This window comes from Mesoplodon densirostris, chromosome 6 (genome assembly GCF_025265405.1).
Source record: "Mesoplodon densirostris isolate mMesDen1 chromosome 6, mMesDen1 primary haplotype, whole genome shotgun sequence".
NCBI lineage: Eukaryota > Metazoa > Chordata > Mammalia > Artiodactyla > Ziphiidae > Mesoplodon > Mesoplodon densirostris.
The window spans coordinates 45441824-45458255 of NC_082666.1; the positions used below are offsets into that span (position 1 = coordinate 45441824).

The following is a 16432-nucleotide window of genomic DNA, read 5'->3' on the forward strand; positions in this document are numbered from 1 at the left end:
GCGCTGTGCACACGAACTGGTTTGACTTGCGCCTGATGAAAACCTCCCCGTGGTTCGCCAGTGCCCACGGGGTGAGGTCCAAGCTCAGAACTCGCTGGCCAAGGCTCTCGCCCCCGCAGCAGCGGCCACTTCAAACGGCACCTCTTGCTCTTGTCCAAAGTGAAAGCCGCTGCGCCGCCTTTGCTGCTTCGGTGTGCTCAACGGGTAACGCCCGCCCTGTCATCTTCTAAGGGCCAAATCCTCCGCATCCTTAGGACGCGGGACTCCTCTGACGGCCGCTCCTCTCCTCCGCAGGGCTCTCTCCGCCCCAATAGGAGTGCTCCTTGCCCGGGGCTGAACAGCTGAGACAGCCCAAGTGCTCCGCCTCCTGGCCCAGCTCACTGTCCGGCGTCCCCCCACCTCTCGGTTTGCGGGCGGAGGCGCCGGGGTCCCCGCCCCTCAGGCCCCGCCCCGTCCGGCGTGCGCGGCCTCGCGGCCTCGGCGCGCTCCCGGGTGGCGCCATCTTGGCTTCGGATCGAGCTTGGGGAGTGTTCGGCCGCCGCGGTGGTGAGAGCAGGAGCCCAGTGGGGTGGGGGCTCCTGGAGGTACGGGGAGGAGAGGGGAGGTCAGCTGCTGGGCCGCTGCGGCCTTCCGGGCACTGAGGGCGGCCCGTGGCGGTGGGGACCGCCGAGCCCGGCCGCCGGCGAACTGGATGCCAGGGTTAGCTCTAGCAGCCCTCGGCGTCAAGCCCCTGTTCCCGAGTGTCTGAGTGACCTGGGTTGGGGGGATCGACCCTGGGAATCTCCGGGTGAGGGGTGCTCGGCCCTGTCCTAAGGGTCCCGGAGTGGGGGAGGGGTCACTTCTGTTTTTGAGGAGCTTTTGGATGAGGGCTCTTGGCTCTGTGTCGGCGAGCTTGTGGCGTAGGGGCTTGGCCCTGTCCTCTGGGGGCACGAAGTGAGGGGCCTTGTCCCTGTCACCGCTTGGAGAGCCCAGGGTGAGGAGCACTCAGCCTTGTTCTCAGGGAGTCTTGGGTGAGGGCCCGGGCCCTGTCCCCAGGAGCCCCAGATGAGGGAAGTTCATTCCCAGTGCTAGGGAGCTTAGGATGAGGGGGCTTGGCCAGCGTTTGGGGAATTTGGTCCTGTCTCAGGGACTCCGGGGTCGGGAGAGGGTTATGGCCCTGTCCAGAGGAATGGGGTACAGGCCCCTCCCAGGGTGAGGCAGGCGTGGCCCCCTGTCCTGGGGATGAGGGCATATGGTCCTGTTTCTGGGAAATCTGGGATGAGGAGTGGGCCCACGTCCTAGAGAGCCGGGGTGGGGGGTGGGGGTTGGCCCAGGGCACCCTGCCTAGCATCCCTCTGACACTTCCCTGCAGTGGGCAGCAAGATTCAGACACGACAGCAGCCGGATGGAGCACTACCGGAAGGCTGGCTCTGTGGAACTCCCAGCACCTTCCCCGATGCCCCAGCTACCGCCTGATACCCTGGAGATGCGGGTCCGAGATGGCAGCAAAATCCGCAACCTGCTGGGCCTGGCGCTGGGGCGGTTGGAGGGCGGCAGTGCTCGGCATGTGGTGTTCTCAGGTTCTGGCCGGGCTGCAGGCAAGGCTGTCAGCTGTGCTGAGATTGTCAAGCGGCGGGTACCAGGCCTGCACCAGCTTACCAAGCTGCGCTTCCTGCAGACCGAGGACAGCTGGGTGCCAACCTCACCCGACGCAGGCCTAGATCCCCTCACGGTACGCCGCCATGTGCCTGCGGTATGGGTACTGCTCAGCCGAGATCCACTGGACCCCAGTGAGTGTGGCTACCAGCCCCCAGGGGCACCCCCTGGCTTGGGCCCCACACCTACCTCCAGCTCTGGCCCCCGACCCCGAAGAAGGGCTCGAGACACCCGGTTTTGAAGACCTGCTGGCAAGCTGTTCGCCAGGCCTGAATGTCTAGGATGGCTGGGCCTTCTTTGAGAAGCCTCTGTAACTGCTCAACACCCCCAACAAGACTTGAGTCTACAGAAGTGGGCCTCCCTGTCCTGCTTCCACTTCCCTCTGGCTTGTGGAAAGGGACTGCTATGAGGAGTGACAGGTGTGGAGTCTCTGCCGGGTTCTGGATTGCCTTCTACCTACAGTGCCTCTGATCTCCCTTCTGACAGAGGTCCAAGGAGTGTGTTAGGAAATAAATGTTCTGCCCATTCGTCTGATGAGCCTCTGCTTGGCCTGCTGTGTGGAGGTGGGATTAAGGGAGTGGGAGTCCCTGCCCTTGACCCCCAGGCGCTCACAGGCTAGAGACAGGAAGGGTAAGCTCAGGTTGGTGCTGGCAGGATCTAGAGTCGATAAGAAGCCTCAAGCAGTAACCTGACTGGGCCTAGACCCCTGGGTGGCTGTCTGCTTCCTGTTTTGGGCTGGTTTAAGGACTCTGCCAGGTCAGACATTTTTCTCCATCTGCAGCATATACCTCATTTTATTGCACATTGCAGATGCTGCATATTTTACAAAGTGAATGTTTGTGGCAAGCCTGCATTGAACAAGTCTGTCAGTGCCATTTTTCCAGCAGTGTTTGCTCATTTCGTATCTCTGTCACATTTCAGTAATTCTCACAATATTTCAGAATTTTTCATTATTATTATATTGGTTATAGTGACCTATGATCAATGATCTTTGATGTTACTACTGTAACGCACTGAAGGCTCAGATGATGGTTTGCATTTTCTAGCAATAAAATATTTCTAAATTGAGGTATGTACATTGTTTTTTTAGACATAATGCTATCGCACTCTTAATAGACTACAGTGTAGTGTAAACATAACTTTTGTAAGCACTGGGAAACCAAAAAATTCATGTGACTCGCTTTATTGAGATCTTCATCTTATTGAGGTGGTCTGGAACTGAACCCAAAATATCTCTGAAGTATGCCTGTATTATCGTATAGTGGTTAAAATCGTGGTCTTGGGCACCAGGCTGCCTGGATTTGAATCCTGGTTCTGCCACTTACTAACAAGTTACTGCTATGTGACCTTGGGCAAGTTACTGCTCTGTGCCTTAGTGTTCTCATCCATGAAACAAGATATAGTGCTTACCTCATAGGCTTGTTATGAGGATTAAATGTAGGAATATACATATGATTCTTAGATACCACCTGGGCCTGTATACACTCAGCCCTCCATATCTGTTGATGCAGAACTCGTGGATACAGAGGGCTGACTGTACTACTATCATTTCATATAAGGAACTTAAACATTTTGGTTAAAAAAAAAAATCCATGGGGGCTCCTGGAACCAATTCCCTCAGGATACTGAGGGATGACTGTAAATGTTAATTGCTCTCATTATTAATGACTCAGCTTACAAATATGCCTTTTCCTTAAAAACATAACCTCAGTCCCACATTTTCCCTTCCTGTCTCATCCTTTCCTTTTTACCCCTTGCTGTTCCTTTTCTGTCTCATCTTGGCCATAGACTCTCAGGTTCACCATGGTCGGGTCAGGGGCCTGAGGAGAGCGGTGAAGATTGCAGTGGTAGCCAGTGGGGTACAGGAACCAGAACAGGATTGTGGGCAGTAGTAGACTCAGTGAAGAGTTGAGTGAATTGGGTCTCCCACTGCATTTTAAGGTCTTCTCCATTGTGTCCAGTAGCCTGGGTGTCCAGTCACCAGGAAAGCACAAAGTTCGGGCTCTTCTGGGCCCATGTGGCAGGGTGGGCACAGCAGTTTGAGTGTTGAAGTGATAGGCTGAGGGGATAGGGCCAATAGGGGCTTAGAGCAGGGCTGAGGGGACCACAGGGCCAGCAGGCTGTGGTCAAAACTTTGAACACTGCATCTTTTGCTGTCTGAGGTAAGTTGCCCAGAGTGGAGGGGTGGGTGATGGAGATTCAGGGGATATTAGGAGAGACAGGAAACCCTCTCAGCAGCTGCCCAGCTGGGCCTCTCAACTGCAGAGGATCATGAAGCATCTAACACTCCTTGAGGCTGTGGTCATGACTTCGGTGTCTTGCTGCCAGCAACTGTGTGACTTCTCCCCATTCTCTTTGTGGCTAATTCAGGGTTTTTCTTCCCACCCAGCTTCTGCATAGTGCCTTTTTGCTGAGCGTCTCCACTTGAGTGTCTTCTACCATCAACAACTCTCTGAGTATCATTGGCTTCTTGCAGGCTATTGATCTTTGGCTCAGCATCCCATCCTGACCTAGCCTGCTGTGGCCAGGTGGAATGATCAATGGAATAAGCATAGTGACCTGTGTTGAGGGAATGATTCAGTAAGGTGGCATCACAAGCTCTGGGAGTCCTAGGATGGGCTCCCAATTGGGCAGCTCATCATTAAGGCACCACCTGGGGTCTCCAGGGTGATGGCAGGGGTAGTGTGGAGGGAAACTGAGCTGGGGTCAAAATCCCTTGGGAACAACAGGATCTGCAGTTCAGAGAATCAGGAGATAGGACACAGGCTGAGGGAGAGATGGCTAGGTTCTGGGCCTTTTCTCTGCTTGACCTCTACAGGGCCTAGTTGGGGCCTACAGGAGGAATTGCAGGGAGAGAGCCAGAGAGAGGTGAGGCCTTTAGAGTCAGAAAGCCTGACCAAGCTTAGGAGGGAGGGAGCATAAGAGTTAACGTATAATTGCCGATTCAGTTTCTTTACTTTCCACTTTCTCCTTAATTCACTGTAGTATGGCTTCTTCCTCCATAATCTCTTAGAAAAGGTAAGGGCACAAAAGGTAAGGAAGTGCAGATAGCTTTTTCAAGAAACTATTGTGATGGGAGGGGAGAGGTGACTGTGGGATACAGAGAGACTTTTACTTATTTGTTTAATGAATTAGCAAAGACTTGTTTGTAGGCTGATGGGCGAAGCCAACAGGGAAAGGGATTAAAGGTGCAGGAGATTGTGGCTAACCCAGAGTGAGGCTCCTGGGGGAGATGAAAGGGAGTGGGCCTTGGAGCATGGAGGTATGGCCATCACAAAGGGAAGAGGAGAGCAGACTCCCTGGAACAGGAGGGAAGGAGTTGAGGATGGCTATGCATGCAGATGGGTGAAGAGGTAAAGGTGGGACATAAGAGAATTCAGAGTTCAGAAGGCTTTTAATCTCTTGAAGCAAGAGTCCAGCTCTGCTGCTGAGAGTAGAGCAAGGAGGCTGGTGTTGCAATTGGGAAAGATACCTAGGGAGGTACAGGAGGATGACCAGTCAGGGCTAAAAGCCCAGTTGAGGCTGATGACCATGAACTTGTAGTATCAGTCAGGGTGTGTGCGCTCCAGCAGCACCCACAGGACAAGTGAAGACTCAGAGGAAGCACTGTTGCATTCTTCTAGACTAGGTCAAGACAGGCAGAAATGATGGAAGAATAGTGAGGAGACTAGCAAGAAAGTGTATGTGGTGAAGGCCCAAGGAATCCAAACTGGGTCAGGAAAGAAGTGAAGATAGAGAGGGGCAGGGGTCAGTGGCCTAGACCCCATGAAAATGGGTGGGGTGGGGTGAGGTGGAGCAGATGAGAGAACTGGGGTAGGGTATCAGCTGTACCAGTTTCTAGGGCTCCCATAACAAGGTACCACCAACTGGTGGCTTAGAACAACAGAACTGTACGGCCTCACAGTTTTGGAGACTAGAAGTCCAAGATCAAGGTGTCAGAGCCATTTCCCTCTGAAACCTGCAGGGGAATCTTTCCTTGACTTCCTAGCTTCTGGTTTGCCAGCAGCCTTTGGCCTTCTTGGCTTTTGGATGCATTACTCCAGTCATCCATCTTCACACTGTCTTCCCTTTGTGTCTGTTTCTGTGTCCAAATTTCTCCTTTTTATAAGGATGCTGGTCATACTGGATTAGGGGCCATCCCAATGACCTCATTTTAACTTGCTTACCTCTGTAAAGATCCTATTTTCAGATAGGGTTACATTCTGAGGTACTAGGGCTTAGGACTTCAATATATTTTTATGGAGGGACGCAATTCAACACATAACAGTAGCTGAAGAATGAAATGGAGTCAGTGAATTTGAGAGTTTTAGGAGCTGACAGGACTTACTAGTGGGCATGAGAGTAGATAGTTGGGTGGCCTGGAGGGAAAGTCACTGAAGATGAGGTTGAGGAATTAAGAGGCTGGGGAGGACAGTGTGTGGAGGAGGCGGGGAGCAGCCAGGATAGAATGTGCTGAGCATTCTCACTACCTGCCTTGGAGGTGGCACGTACAGCGAGTCCCCTTGAAATGGGGCCTTCAGAACAATATGACGAGGAGTTATATACCTCCCGTATGCAAACAGGCACCAAGTCCTGACAATGTTGCTTCCTAGGTCTCTCTGCATTCCCACAGCCTCTGCTGATTTGTGCCCATCATTGTCTTAAAACAGCCTCCTTGCTGGTCTCCCTGCTTCACTCCCCTCTGAACTGTCCAAACCAAGCCAGTGGCTGTCCCCTTTGTTTAGAATGCCCTTCTGCCAGATACCTGCATGGCTGTCTCCCTCCCTCCTTTAAGTCTTTGCTCAAATGTCACCTCAACGAGGCCTACTTTGACCACTCCATTTAAAACTGCAGTCAAGTACTTCTGATATCCCTTACCCTGCTTGCTTGCTTTTCTTTTCTTGTCTGTCTGTCTTTCTTTCTTTTTCTTTCTTTCTTTCTTTTTTCTTTCTTTTTTCTTTTTCTTTCTTTTCTTTCTTTCCCTTTCTCTTTTTTTCTTTCTTTCTTTCAAATATAACTTACTTCTTTAATGTTTTTGTTTATTGTCTGTCTCCTCCTGATGAGAATGTAAATTCCAAATGGGCAGGAATCTTTGTTTTGTTCAGTGATATAACCTATGGATGTTGAACGTTGCTTGGCACATAGTAGGTGCCTCATAAGTATTTAATAAGTGAATGAATATTGAGTCTCCAAGTGTGTGGCTAAGCCTCTGGGCCATACCCACATCTGTCATTCTTTTGCTCCCTTAGTCTCTCCGTGCCCAGATTAGAAGACAAGATCCAAATTCATTCATTGGATGGCCTTAAAGGACCCCCTTTATTGGTCACATGCCACAGTCCATCTTTGGCTTGGTCCCCTTGGACTCTGGGCTCTGGCCACACTAACTCCTCACTCTTCCCACTTGCCGTGAGATTTTTCTGCCTCTGAGCCTTTGCTCTTGCCATTCTGTCTGCATAGAACTCATCAAGATTGTTCAGAGGACGCCAGTGGCACTCCGTCTTCAGGGCCTACCTCCTCACTCCCCTCTATTTACCTGAAACTCAGGGATCAGGCCTGATGCTATAAGGCATCACCACTCCCAGGTGATGTCTGGCTGCACTTCTGAGTCTGTCCACAAGATGACAGCATCTGCGAAGAAATGGCCCATCCCTTCCCTTCGTAGGGTCTGTGCAGAGTCGGGACACAGGGTAGTAGTGGCTTGAAATTTGGCCTTCGATAGGCTTAGTGACCTCTCAGTTATTCAACAAATAGCTAATTAGCACCCGTAATGTGACAAATATAGTCACTGGGCTTGGAAGCTCCAGCCCCATGAGGGCTATAAGCCATATATATAGGTGATTTCATTATTGGTGTGGTAAGTATAGAAATTAGGGAAGTTCATTAGATTTCAGGAGTTCAGAATCCCTCATCCAGTCCTTAGGGACAGGCAAAGCTTCAAAGAGAAGGAGGTAATGCCTGTGTTGAATCTTGAATAAGAGCTTTGACTTCCCTGGCGGTCCATTAGTTAAGACTCCGTGCTTCCAACGCAGGGGGCGCCGGTTCCATCCCCTGTTGGCGGAACTGAGATCCTGCATGCGGGCACGGACAAAAAAAAAAAAAAAAAAAAAAAGCTGGAAGAAAAGTGGAAAGGACATTCGGGGTGAAGGGCAGGCATGAGCTAAGGCACGGAGGTGAGAAGAGCTTAGAGATGATCACTGGAGCATGAAGTTCAAAGCAGGGAGTATGAGGAATGAGGCTCAGAGGAGGGTGGGGTGCTGGACTGGAAAGGCCTGAGTGCCTGGCCAAGGAGCTTGCACTTTTTCTTGAGAGTGATGGAGGTCTCTGAAGGCGATAAGGAGGGAGTGATGTGGGATATCAGATTGATGTTTCAGAGGGAGCTCTGGCTGCTACAGTGTGGAAAGTGGATTGGGGACACAGGGCAGGGAGAGCAGTGAGGAGGCTGCTGCAGGGATCCAGGGGAAGATGGTGAAGCCAAAATTATGGCTGGAGAAGGCCCTGGAGAAGCCCCTCCCGGCCCACAAAAGCTTTCAAGGCTTGGCACTTTGAAAGGGTTCTTGGCCCTAGGCAGCCTCTCCCACGCCATTTGAACCACCTCAGCCCTTCTGTTCCTGAGACTCCTTTGGGCTCTGTCCTAGCTCCTCTGGTTATTCTGGCTGGAACCAGGTCTCTGTCAGTTTCCATGTGGAGGCCTCAATGTCCTAGGTCCCTCTCTGTTGGTAGATCTGTAGCCGTCAGCTCAGCATACACGCCAGCCCCTCTGAGTGTGATCCCTTCATGCACCTTCTTCTTTGACCCCAGATAGGAGTGTGACTGAGGGGCTTCCTCCACCAGGGAGCCAGGGTGAGCACTGGTCACTCACTGCCGTGCACCCTCCACCTGAGTTCATGTGTGCACATGTGAGTGAGTGTGTGTGCAAGTGCACGCATGTGTACTGTCGGCAGGACTGATGCTGAGGGAAGGGCATCCCTAGAAAGCAGGGGGATATCACCTGAGGAAAGGTCTGGAGGTAGGAAAGTACAGGGGGGTGTTTGGGGAGCAGGGGGGATGTTGTTAGCAGGGTCTGGCAGGGACGGGTCAGGGCCTGCGAGGTTGGGCCTGGAGCCATGACTGTGTACTGCAAGCAGGGGGCGCCACAGCCAGGTTTTGAGCAGGGATTGAGAGAGTCACCTTCATTCACAGTCTCATGAATATGCACGAAAACCTGTTGAATTATGCAGATAGAAAGGATGTAAATGTATGTGCAAATTTGACGCTGCCCTCCCCGTTGCTATGGAAACCAAAGAATAGCAAGTGGGGGGTCCAAACCCTAGGGAGACCAGGCTGGAGAGACTGGAGACCAGGAGACTCTCCTGTGTCGCCTGCTTTCCCCATTCCTGCTGTTTTGATCTCATTCTCTGTCTCAGTCTGTCTCCCTTTGCCTTGCTCTCTCTCCATCTCTCTGCCTCTCTCGATATTTCTGTCTCTCTGTCTTCTCCATCTCTACTTCTCCCTCCTAACTGTTTTTCCTTTCTGTCTCCTAGTCTCTGAGTGTCTGTGTCTGTATATTGTTGACTCCATGTCACAGTTGCTCTATGACTCTGAGACACTGTTTCTCCCTGACTCCATGTCTCTCCCTATCTTTGTCTCTGTGTCTTTAATTCCATAGCTCTCCCTTCTTCTGCGTCTCCCTGTCTTTGTGTCTCTGACTCTCCCTCCTGCATCTCCCTCTCTCTGTGTCTCTGACTCACATCTTTATTTCTCTGCATCTCTATGTTTGTGTCTGACTCTGTGTCTATTTCTTGGTCTCTCTCCCAGGTTCTCTCTCTCTTCTCTTTTGCTCTCTCTCTGAACCTCTTATCCCAATGCTTGCTTCCATCTGATGGGAAGGACAGGAAGCTGCACATCTGCCCTTGCCTGATGGGAGACTCCACCCCTGGCCCAGCTGCCCACATGTTCAAGGATTCCTAGGCTCTCTCCCCACATAAAATCCTGTTTTTGGTCTGGCCCCTGTCACAGTGTTGCCACAGGATCCCCATGACAGACCCAGGCTGACTGCCAGGACACCAGGACTCCCAGCCTCTGCCTGCTGTGTGACCCTTACTTGTGTTTCTCCCTCTCTGGATCTGTAGCCACAGCTCTCTCTCCTTGAAGCTGGTGGGCACCTTGAGGCAATGATGTGCTGGGAATAGCGAATTGAGAGACAAGTCTTAGTGGTTCACCCATCTGGCCCTCTGCCCAAGGGCTGACTTGAGGGGCCTAGTGGGGCCCCAGGTATGGGGTCATCTGGGGCTAGTTGAGACCAATCCTGGCCCCCAGAGAAGACTCCTTGCTGAGCCACAGAGTCAAACAGCAGCCTTTCCACAGCCTATCGATGCTCCTGCCTGCTGCAGCCTCAGCCGTCCCGTTCCCTGGTGGGGGTCCTTTGTTTGCCTCTCCTTCATTCGGTTTCGGTTTATACAATACCTATTTCACAGGTGCCTTCTGCCTTCACAGATAAACAGTGATATAGAAGTGACATCTGGACTTTTTGTGTCCCTGCCCCCCCAAGAAGGGGCTCTTTGGTCCAAGTGAGGAACCTAGACTCTTCAACCCCCAGTTTCCTATCCCTGGTGGCTTCAGTTTGGGGGTGCAAGAGTCATGGATCAAGGTTAAGAGAGACAGAGACACGCCTCCATACAGGGTTTGGAAGGGGGTATGGGAAGCTCAGAACAGGACTTGGGGTGAGGGAGGGCTAGAGTGTTTTGAGGGCAGGTAGACCACCCTATGTAGAGGTGGAGGGCTTCCCCTTTTGGTCCTGGGCTCTTGGCAGCTTGCCTTCCCTCCAAGCAGGCTCTAGATATGGCGGATCTGGCTTAGGCCCAAATGCAGGGGTGGCCAGAGCAGTCAGGGCAAGTCCCCCCTCCTCCAAGAGGCTGCCAGGCTGAGCCCCCAGCAATCCTGCCCCTCCAGAAAGGACACAGACACAATCACTCTTCCCACTAACTGTGATTCACCCACGTTCAGGCCCAGGCGTGATCCCACTGCCAGGAATTCCATGTGTGAATTAAAAACCTCCCCGGACACCCCACCCCACTCGACCTGGGCCAGTTGTGCCAACCTGGCTTGGAGCAGGGTCAAACAGGGTTGTCTGGGGGGCTGCAGGCAGAGCTGGACACAGGGAGAGGACAAGGGGTCAGGAGAAATGTTGAGAGACAGAGAATGAGGTAGCTAGCTAGATGGAGAGAAAGACGTCTCTGAGGAGACACAGAGAGAGGGATGGGGAGAAGCCAAAGCCAGAAGGGGCTCTAGTACCCACCAGGCTGGTGCTTATCACTTGACTGGATTATCTCATTTAACTGAATTTTCACAACAGTCTTAGGCATTAGGCATGATTATGATCCCATTTCACTCCTGGGGTAATTGAGGCACAAAGATATTAAGTCACTTGCCTGAGGCCACAAAGCCAGTAAGTGGTGGAGTAAGTATTTGATCCCTTCAGTCCCTCTGAAGAGCCAAGGAGAGAGGCAGACTTAGAGACAGGTGGAGACAGATTTCCACAGCAGCACTCCCAGGGAATTTGGGGATCCTGGAATCATCAGGCAGCTGTGCAGGGCGAGGGCCTTCCCATCAGGCCAGCAAACATGCGGGCGGCTTCCTGTCCTTGTTGTCAGAGATAAGGACTGCGGCAGAGAGAGACACCAGAGCAGGGAGAGAGATGGAAGGGGAACCCCGGGCCACAGAACTTGTTGGACCTTCCTCCTCCCTGCCACCCTGGGGTGCAGCCTGCCCTGCTCCTGCTTCACATCCAGCCCAGCCAACACCTGGCTCTGGTGGGGCCCAGGCTTGAAGACTCCTTCTTTCTTTCTCACGTCCTTGTGGAGCACCTGCTAGTTGAGAGGCCCTTCTGCCCCACATCTCTACCTCTCTCTTTTCTTTCACTTTTGAGAAATCCTTCCCATTGTCTTACTTCAGCCCCCTACGGTAGCTTTTTCAATAAGAGATCAAGATTAGAATTTGGGGATGCTTTGATATGGGGGGTTAGCCTAGTATACTCTGAGGTTGTCTGAGCACAGAGAGGAGGTCCCCGAGGGCTGGCCTTGGTTGCCTTCTGGTTGGATGCCCTTTCTAGTTGGTATGGGGAAGAGGAACATCGGCCCAGCCGGTGGGGACCTAGAGGGCTGAGCTGTCAGCAGCAGGGAGGATCTGGCAAGAAGGAAATCAGGAGCTATCCTGGGGGAGCTGGGGAGTCAGCGTTATGGTTTCTAATGTCTTAGCCCTGGTTTCAATTACGCCCAGGGTCCCCAGGGCTCCCTGACTTCTGTGGGCTCCTGAGCTCAAGAAGGCTCAGGACCCTTCTGAGACCAGAAACCAGGGACTCCAGTATGGAGACAGGGGAGCTTTTCCGTTCTCTTCTTCCCCTGCGCTTGGCTGAGAGGTGCCAGACCAAGTAGGGCTCCGGGACAGCAGGGAGGCTGGGGAAGGGGGGCCCACCCTCTGCTCACAGGCGCCTGTGGAGGGGCTACATCAGCCAGCTCCATAGCACCAGCTTGGCCCCTCTGGCCTCATCCCACTCCTGGCTGCTAAAGCCCAGGGCTCTTTCTTAGCCTCACCACACTCCTTTTTGGTCCCGTGACAACCCTGACTCCTGGCTCTCCTTCTGCTTCTGGGACTAACCCCTTCCCTGCCCTCTCTGTCTTTTAATCATGCTTCCCAGGGTTTCAGCCTCAATTTTCTCCTCCCCTCCCCCTCATCATTCCCTTTCCCTGCTGCCTGATCTATCTTGTCATCTTCCAGCACCCTCATAGTGCTCAGGTCAGTCTGAGATGTTGATGAATGTCCGTGCAACCGGCACGAGCCAGGGTAGAGGGCCCTGGGAGCTGTGGAACACAGACTGCACGCCTCCAGCCGCCCGCCCTCTCTCAACTTCTCTGCCCTCTCCATCCTCGCCCCTGCTGGCTGTCATCCCACAGACGCTTCAATTGGCCATGTCAAGCCCCAGCTCCCTCTCCAGCTCTGTGAATGGCACAATCATGTCCCAGCCACTCATGCCAAAAACCTGGGAGTCCTCTGTGCTTTTGTACACAGTGTTCCCTCTGGGCCTGGCACACAGTAGGTGCTAATAAATGGCTGTTGAGCTGAATTTAACTCAATTTTCCCTCATGAACTCTTCCGCTGCCTCTGTCTGTTTCCCTGGGGCTTGGTGTCTCTGGCATTCAGTCTCCAAATCTCTAATCTTTCTCTGTCTTCTGAATCACCACAGTTGAGTTTCTGGGGGGAAGTTTCTCCGTTCTCCCTCTGCCCCAGGGAATCACAGGGTGTCCAGGAAAGGAGCTGTGGGAGATGAAGGGAGGGAGCCAGTCTCGGGGCCACATGGCCCTCAGTCTGGTTTGGAAATCCCAGGCTTCTTATCAGGGAGGCAGCTCTACAGCAGCAGGGATCAAGGTGCGCTGGCACTGGACGGGGACAAACCTTTAAAGACATGTGCTTCCCCCATGAAGAATGGGAGGTGAGGGAGATCAGGGCTCACAGGGATGGAGAGAGAGAGGGAGGGAGGGCGGGACTTTGTGTTTCTGAGCAGGGAATTCGTTTCATGCAAATTTTTGCAACACAAGATGAAAAACTTCATCTGTGACTGTGTAAGTCTGTGTTCTTGCTCCCACCTTCTGACACACAGAGCTGCTAACCCCTAGTTTCTCTTTCCTCCCCTGTCCGTCTCTCCCCAACACCTCTGGATCCTCTACCCTCTCCCTGACCATCTGCTTCTCTTTCCAGACAACCCGGAGCCTGGGGTGAGGGGCCTTGGGAGAGCCGACCCTGGACTGAGTGTCCAGGGGTCCTGTTCTCTGTGTATAGGGCAACATGGGGGTGCCTCCAGGGGCCATGGGAGCAGATGAAGAAGATGAATCTGAGTGCCCACCCTCCGTCCCCCAAAGCCCTGTACCGTCTCTTCAGCCCCATGGCCCTGCCCCCATCAGGCTGGAGGTCTCTCTCCCACGGGTCACTGCAAACACCTCCTCCCCAGCTGTCCCGCCTCTAGCCTTAGCCCTTCTCACCACCCTCTACCGGCAGACTCAACTTTCTCACTAGAAGGCAAATCTGGTTCTGTTCCTCACCTACTTTATGCCTTTCCAGGCCTGTGTGGCCTTAGTACAAAAGGCACTTCAGGATGTGGTCTCTGAGCCACTCATGATGCCTCATCCTCCTGCCTTCTAGGTTTCTGCTTAAACCCTTACTGGGTACCAAACCCTGTTTCCCAGCCCTCGAGGCTGTGACCCGTCCAGATAGGCTCCCTCGCGTGTATCCTGGGACTCTGCTCCCCCAGGTCCTGCTTGCATCATTCATTCAACATTTATTTAGACCTATTTCACATGGTAGGAGCGCCTGTTCTGTGCCAGACCCAGCTCTAGGTGCCTGGAGGTGGAGGCCACAGGGCTGCCCTCATGGAGCTCACAGGTGCCACACAAGTAACTAGGTAGGTAAACATCACACTAACTGCTCTAAGGAAAAAAGAGTATGGCACTCTGGGGGAGGGCAGAGGGGCTTAGTCTAGGCTTGTCTTAGGTGACATTTAGGCTGTCATCTCTTCCCTGAGGAGCCTGTGGAGTCAGACACGGCACTGTCACATGGACAAACTAAATACTTACCTATTTTTTTTAGTATCCATCTTACCTGACTAGAACGTGAGTCTCATGAGGGCAGGAGATTTTTAAACTTTTTTTTTTTTTTTAGGCAAAAAGTAAACAGTAAAGCACACAGATCTTAAGGGCACAACTTAAATTTTGACATATGTATGTACACTCTTGGAAACCTCCCACTCCCCCAACAAAGGTAACTGCAATTCCAGCTTCTATCACCATAAATGAGTTTTGCCTGTTCTTCAGCTTTATATAAATGAAATCATTCAACGCATACTCTTTTGTGTTTGGTTCTCTTTTTTTTTTCCTTGCTCAACATTCGGCTGGGAGCTTTATCCATTTTTGTTGTGTGTAGCTATAGCTGGTCCTTTTCCATTGCTGTAACTATATCACAATCTATTCATTCATTTGGTTGTTTCCGGTTTGAGGTTATAATGAATAAAGCTACTAAGAACACTCTTGGTGAACATACACAATAATTTCTTTTGGGTATATATCTAGGAGAGGAATTGCTGGGTCATAGGCTATACATATGTTTAGCTTAGTGGATCCTGCCGAACAGTGTTCCAAAGTGGTTGTAACGACTTATACACCCACCAGCAGTGTGTGGAGTTTTAGTTGCTCCACATCCTTGAGAGGGAAGGGATTTTTGTCTGTTTGGTTCATTGCTATATACCACCTCTTAGATCAATGCCTGGCATATGCTAAGTGCTCAATACATATTTATTGACTGCCTTATGAATGGAGGAGCCATCAGCATTCCTGGGGTCCTGTTCTGGCTCTGGCACTAACTTGCTGTATGACTCTGGGCAGGTGACTCCCCCTCTCTGAGCTGTTTGCCTGTCTGTAGCATAAGGGGAAGGACCCTGGGGGCTTTGCCTTCCAGCACCAGCTGGGTGCTGTGAAAGCTGGACACCTGTTCATTCACTCACTCCACTTGTACTGACCAACATCCTTTTATGTACCAGGCTGGTGAAGGTGTGATCTGTGACGTGCCACTGACAACCTCTTTCAGGTCAGCCAAGACCAGGGGTCACTGCCCATCTTATCCCCAACTCATCCTCCTGGAGACCGCTCCTCCTCTCTCTGTCCAGCCCTGACCCCAGAGGGAGGGGGTCTGGACTGAGCCTGCAGATGGAAAATGTGATTAATAATCAAAAAAAACATCCAAGAGGAAGAGACCAGGAAAACAACTTGGGGAAGGCTCCTCGCCCAGGGGTGGGGGGGCCGTGTCCTGGGCTTTGGGACAGCTCCGGCTGCCCTCCCGCCGCCCTTTCTGGGAAGCTGCCACAGGAGTTGTTGATTTTAGCCAAAAGTGAAAAAAAGCCACCCTAATTATTTATGAAAAAGATGCCTCCTCGGTGTAAGTTACACTTCCCCTGGGAGCTGCCCCCTACTCTGTTACTCGCCTCTTGGTGGTACCCCTGCTTGGTCAGGCTGGGGGGCCCTGGAGACACTGGGCGGGGGGCAGAGGAGGAATTTCAACATGAAATGTTTTGTTCATTAACAGAGAACGTAGGGGGAAATTCCCTTTCTGCCTGGGCCTGGGCAGCCCAGGCAGATACTCAAAAGCTACTGTGAAAAATTGAGTTTGGGCTGCAGAGTGGGGTGGGGGTTATGCTGGGGTGGGGGTGGGGGGTGTCACAGACAGTCTCTCCCCTTCTCTTAGACTCCTGACTTTCAGGAGCTTCCTGAGCCTTAATCCTTCCTCCTTTCAGGGATTTCATTCCCAATGTCTCAGGTTGCCCTCAAGCTTCCTTCTTAGCAAAACAGGAGGAACTGGGGTTAGACTGGAGTTAGAACTGCCAACTAAGGAGGAAGGAAGGATATCAAAGAGAGGGAGGGGGGCCTTGGACCTATCCAGATAATTTAGAATTCTGATGGAATATGTTGGGATCGGTAGGCAACAAATCTGAGGGGGGCCTGGAGCAGGAGTGGAAGCATCTCTATCTCTCAGTGGCTTTAGAGAACCCCAGGGAGGAAGGGGAGATGGCTCCAGAGAACTCCTAGAGTATTCAGCAATTCCAGGCTGAATACTTAGGCACCAACATTATGGCTTCAGCTCTCACCCATTCTCTACCTTTAGGGGATCTTTGCCCTTTTCTGGTGCTAGAGATTGGAGGGTTCAGGGCACACTCAGGTGGCGATACAGATGACAGGATTCCAGAAGGGGGTCTGCAGGGGGTGTTGTAAGTGGGGCCTAGATGCTGTCCCAGGATGTGGGT

General features: G+C 52.3%; 1 protein-coding gene across 3 annotated transcripts; it reads left to right on the plus strand.

The window, feature by feature from the left end:
* Positions 1-458: 458 nt before the first annotated feature.
* On the plus strand, positions 459-2166 carry RPP25L (ribonuclease P/MRP subunit p25 like). 3 transcript variants are annotated; one of them, XM_060101192.1, is made up of 2 exons: positions 459-546; positions 1352-2166. In XM_060101192.1, exon 2 carries the CDS (start codon positions 1385-1387, stop codon positions 1874-1876), a length of 492 nt encoding a protein of 163 aa, XP_059957175.1. In that variant the 5' UTR covers positions 459-546; positions 1352-1384; the 3' UTR covers positions 1877-2166. The 3 variants fall into 3 exon arrangements, with proteins under 3 accessions (XP_059957175.1, XP_059957176.1, XP_059957177.1); XM_060101193.1 differs by having other exon boundaries at positions 501-584; XM_060101194.1 differs by lacking the exon at positions 459-546 and adding an exon at positions 616-973.
* The last annotated feature ends 14266 nt before the right edge of the window (positions 2167-16432 follow it).

What these genes read in the sequence shown, in the direction of transcription:
- RPP25L (XM_060101192.1), top strand. Translation starts at nt 1,385, where the DNA reads ATGGAGCACTACCGGAAGGCTGGCTCTGTGGAACTCCCAGCACCTTCC.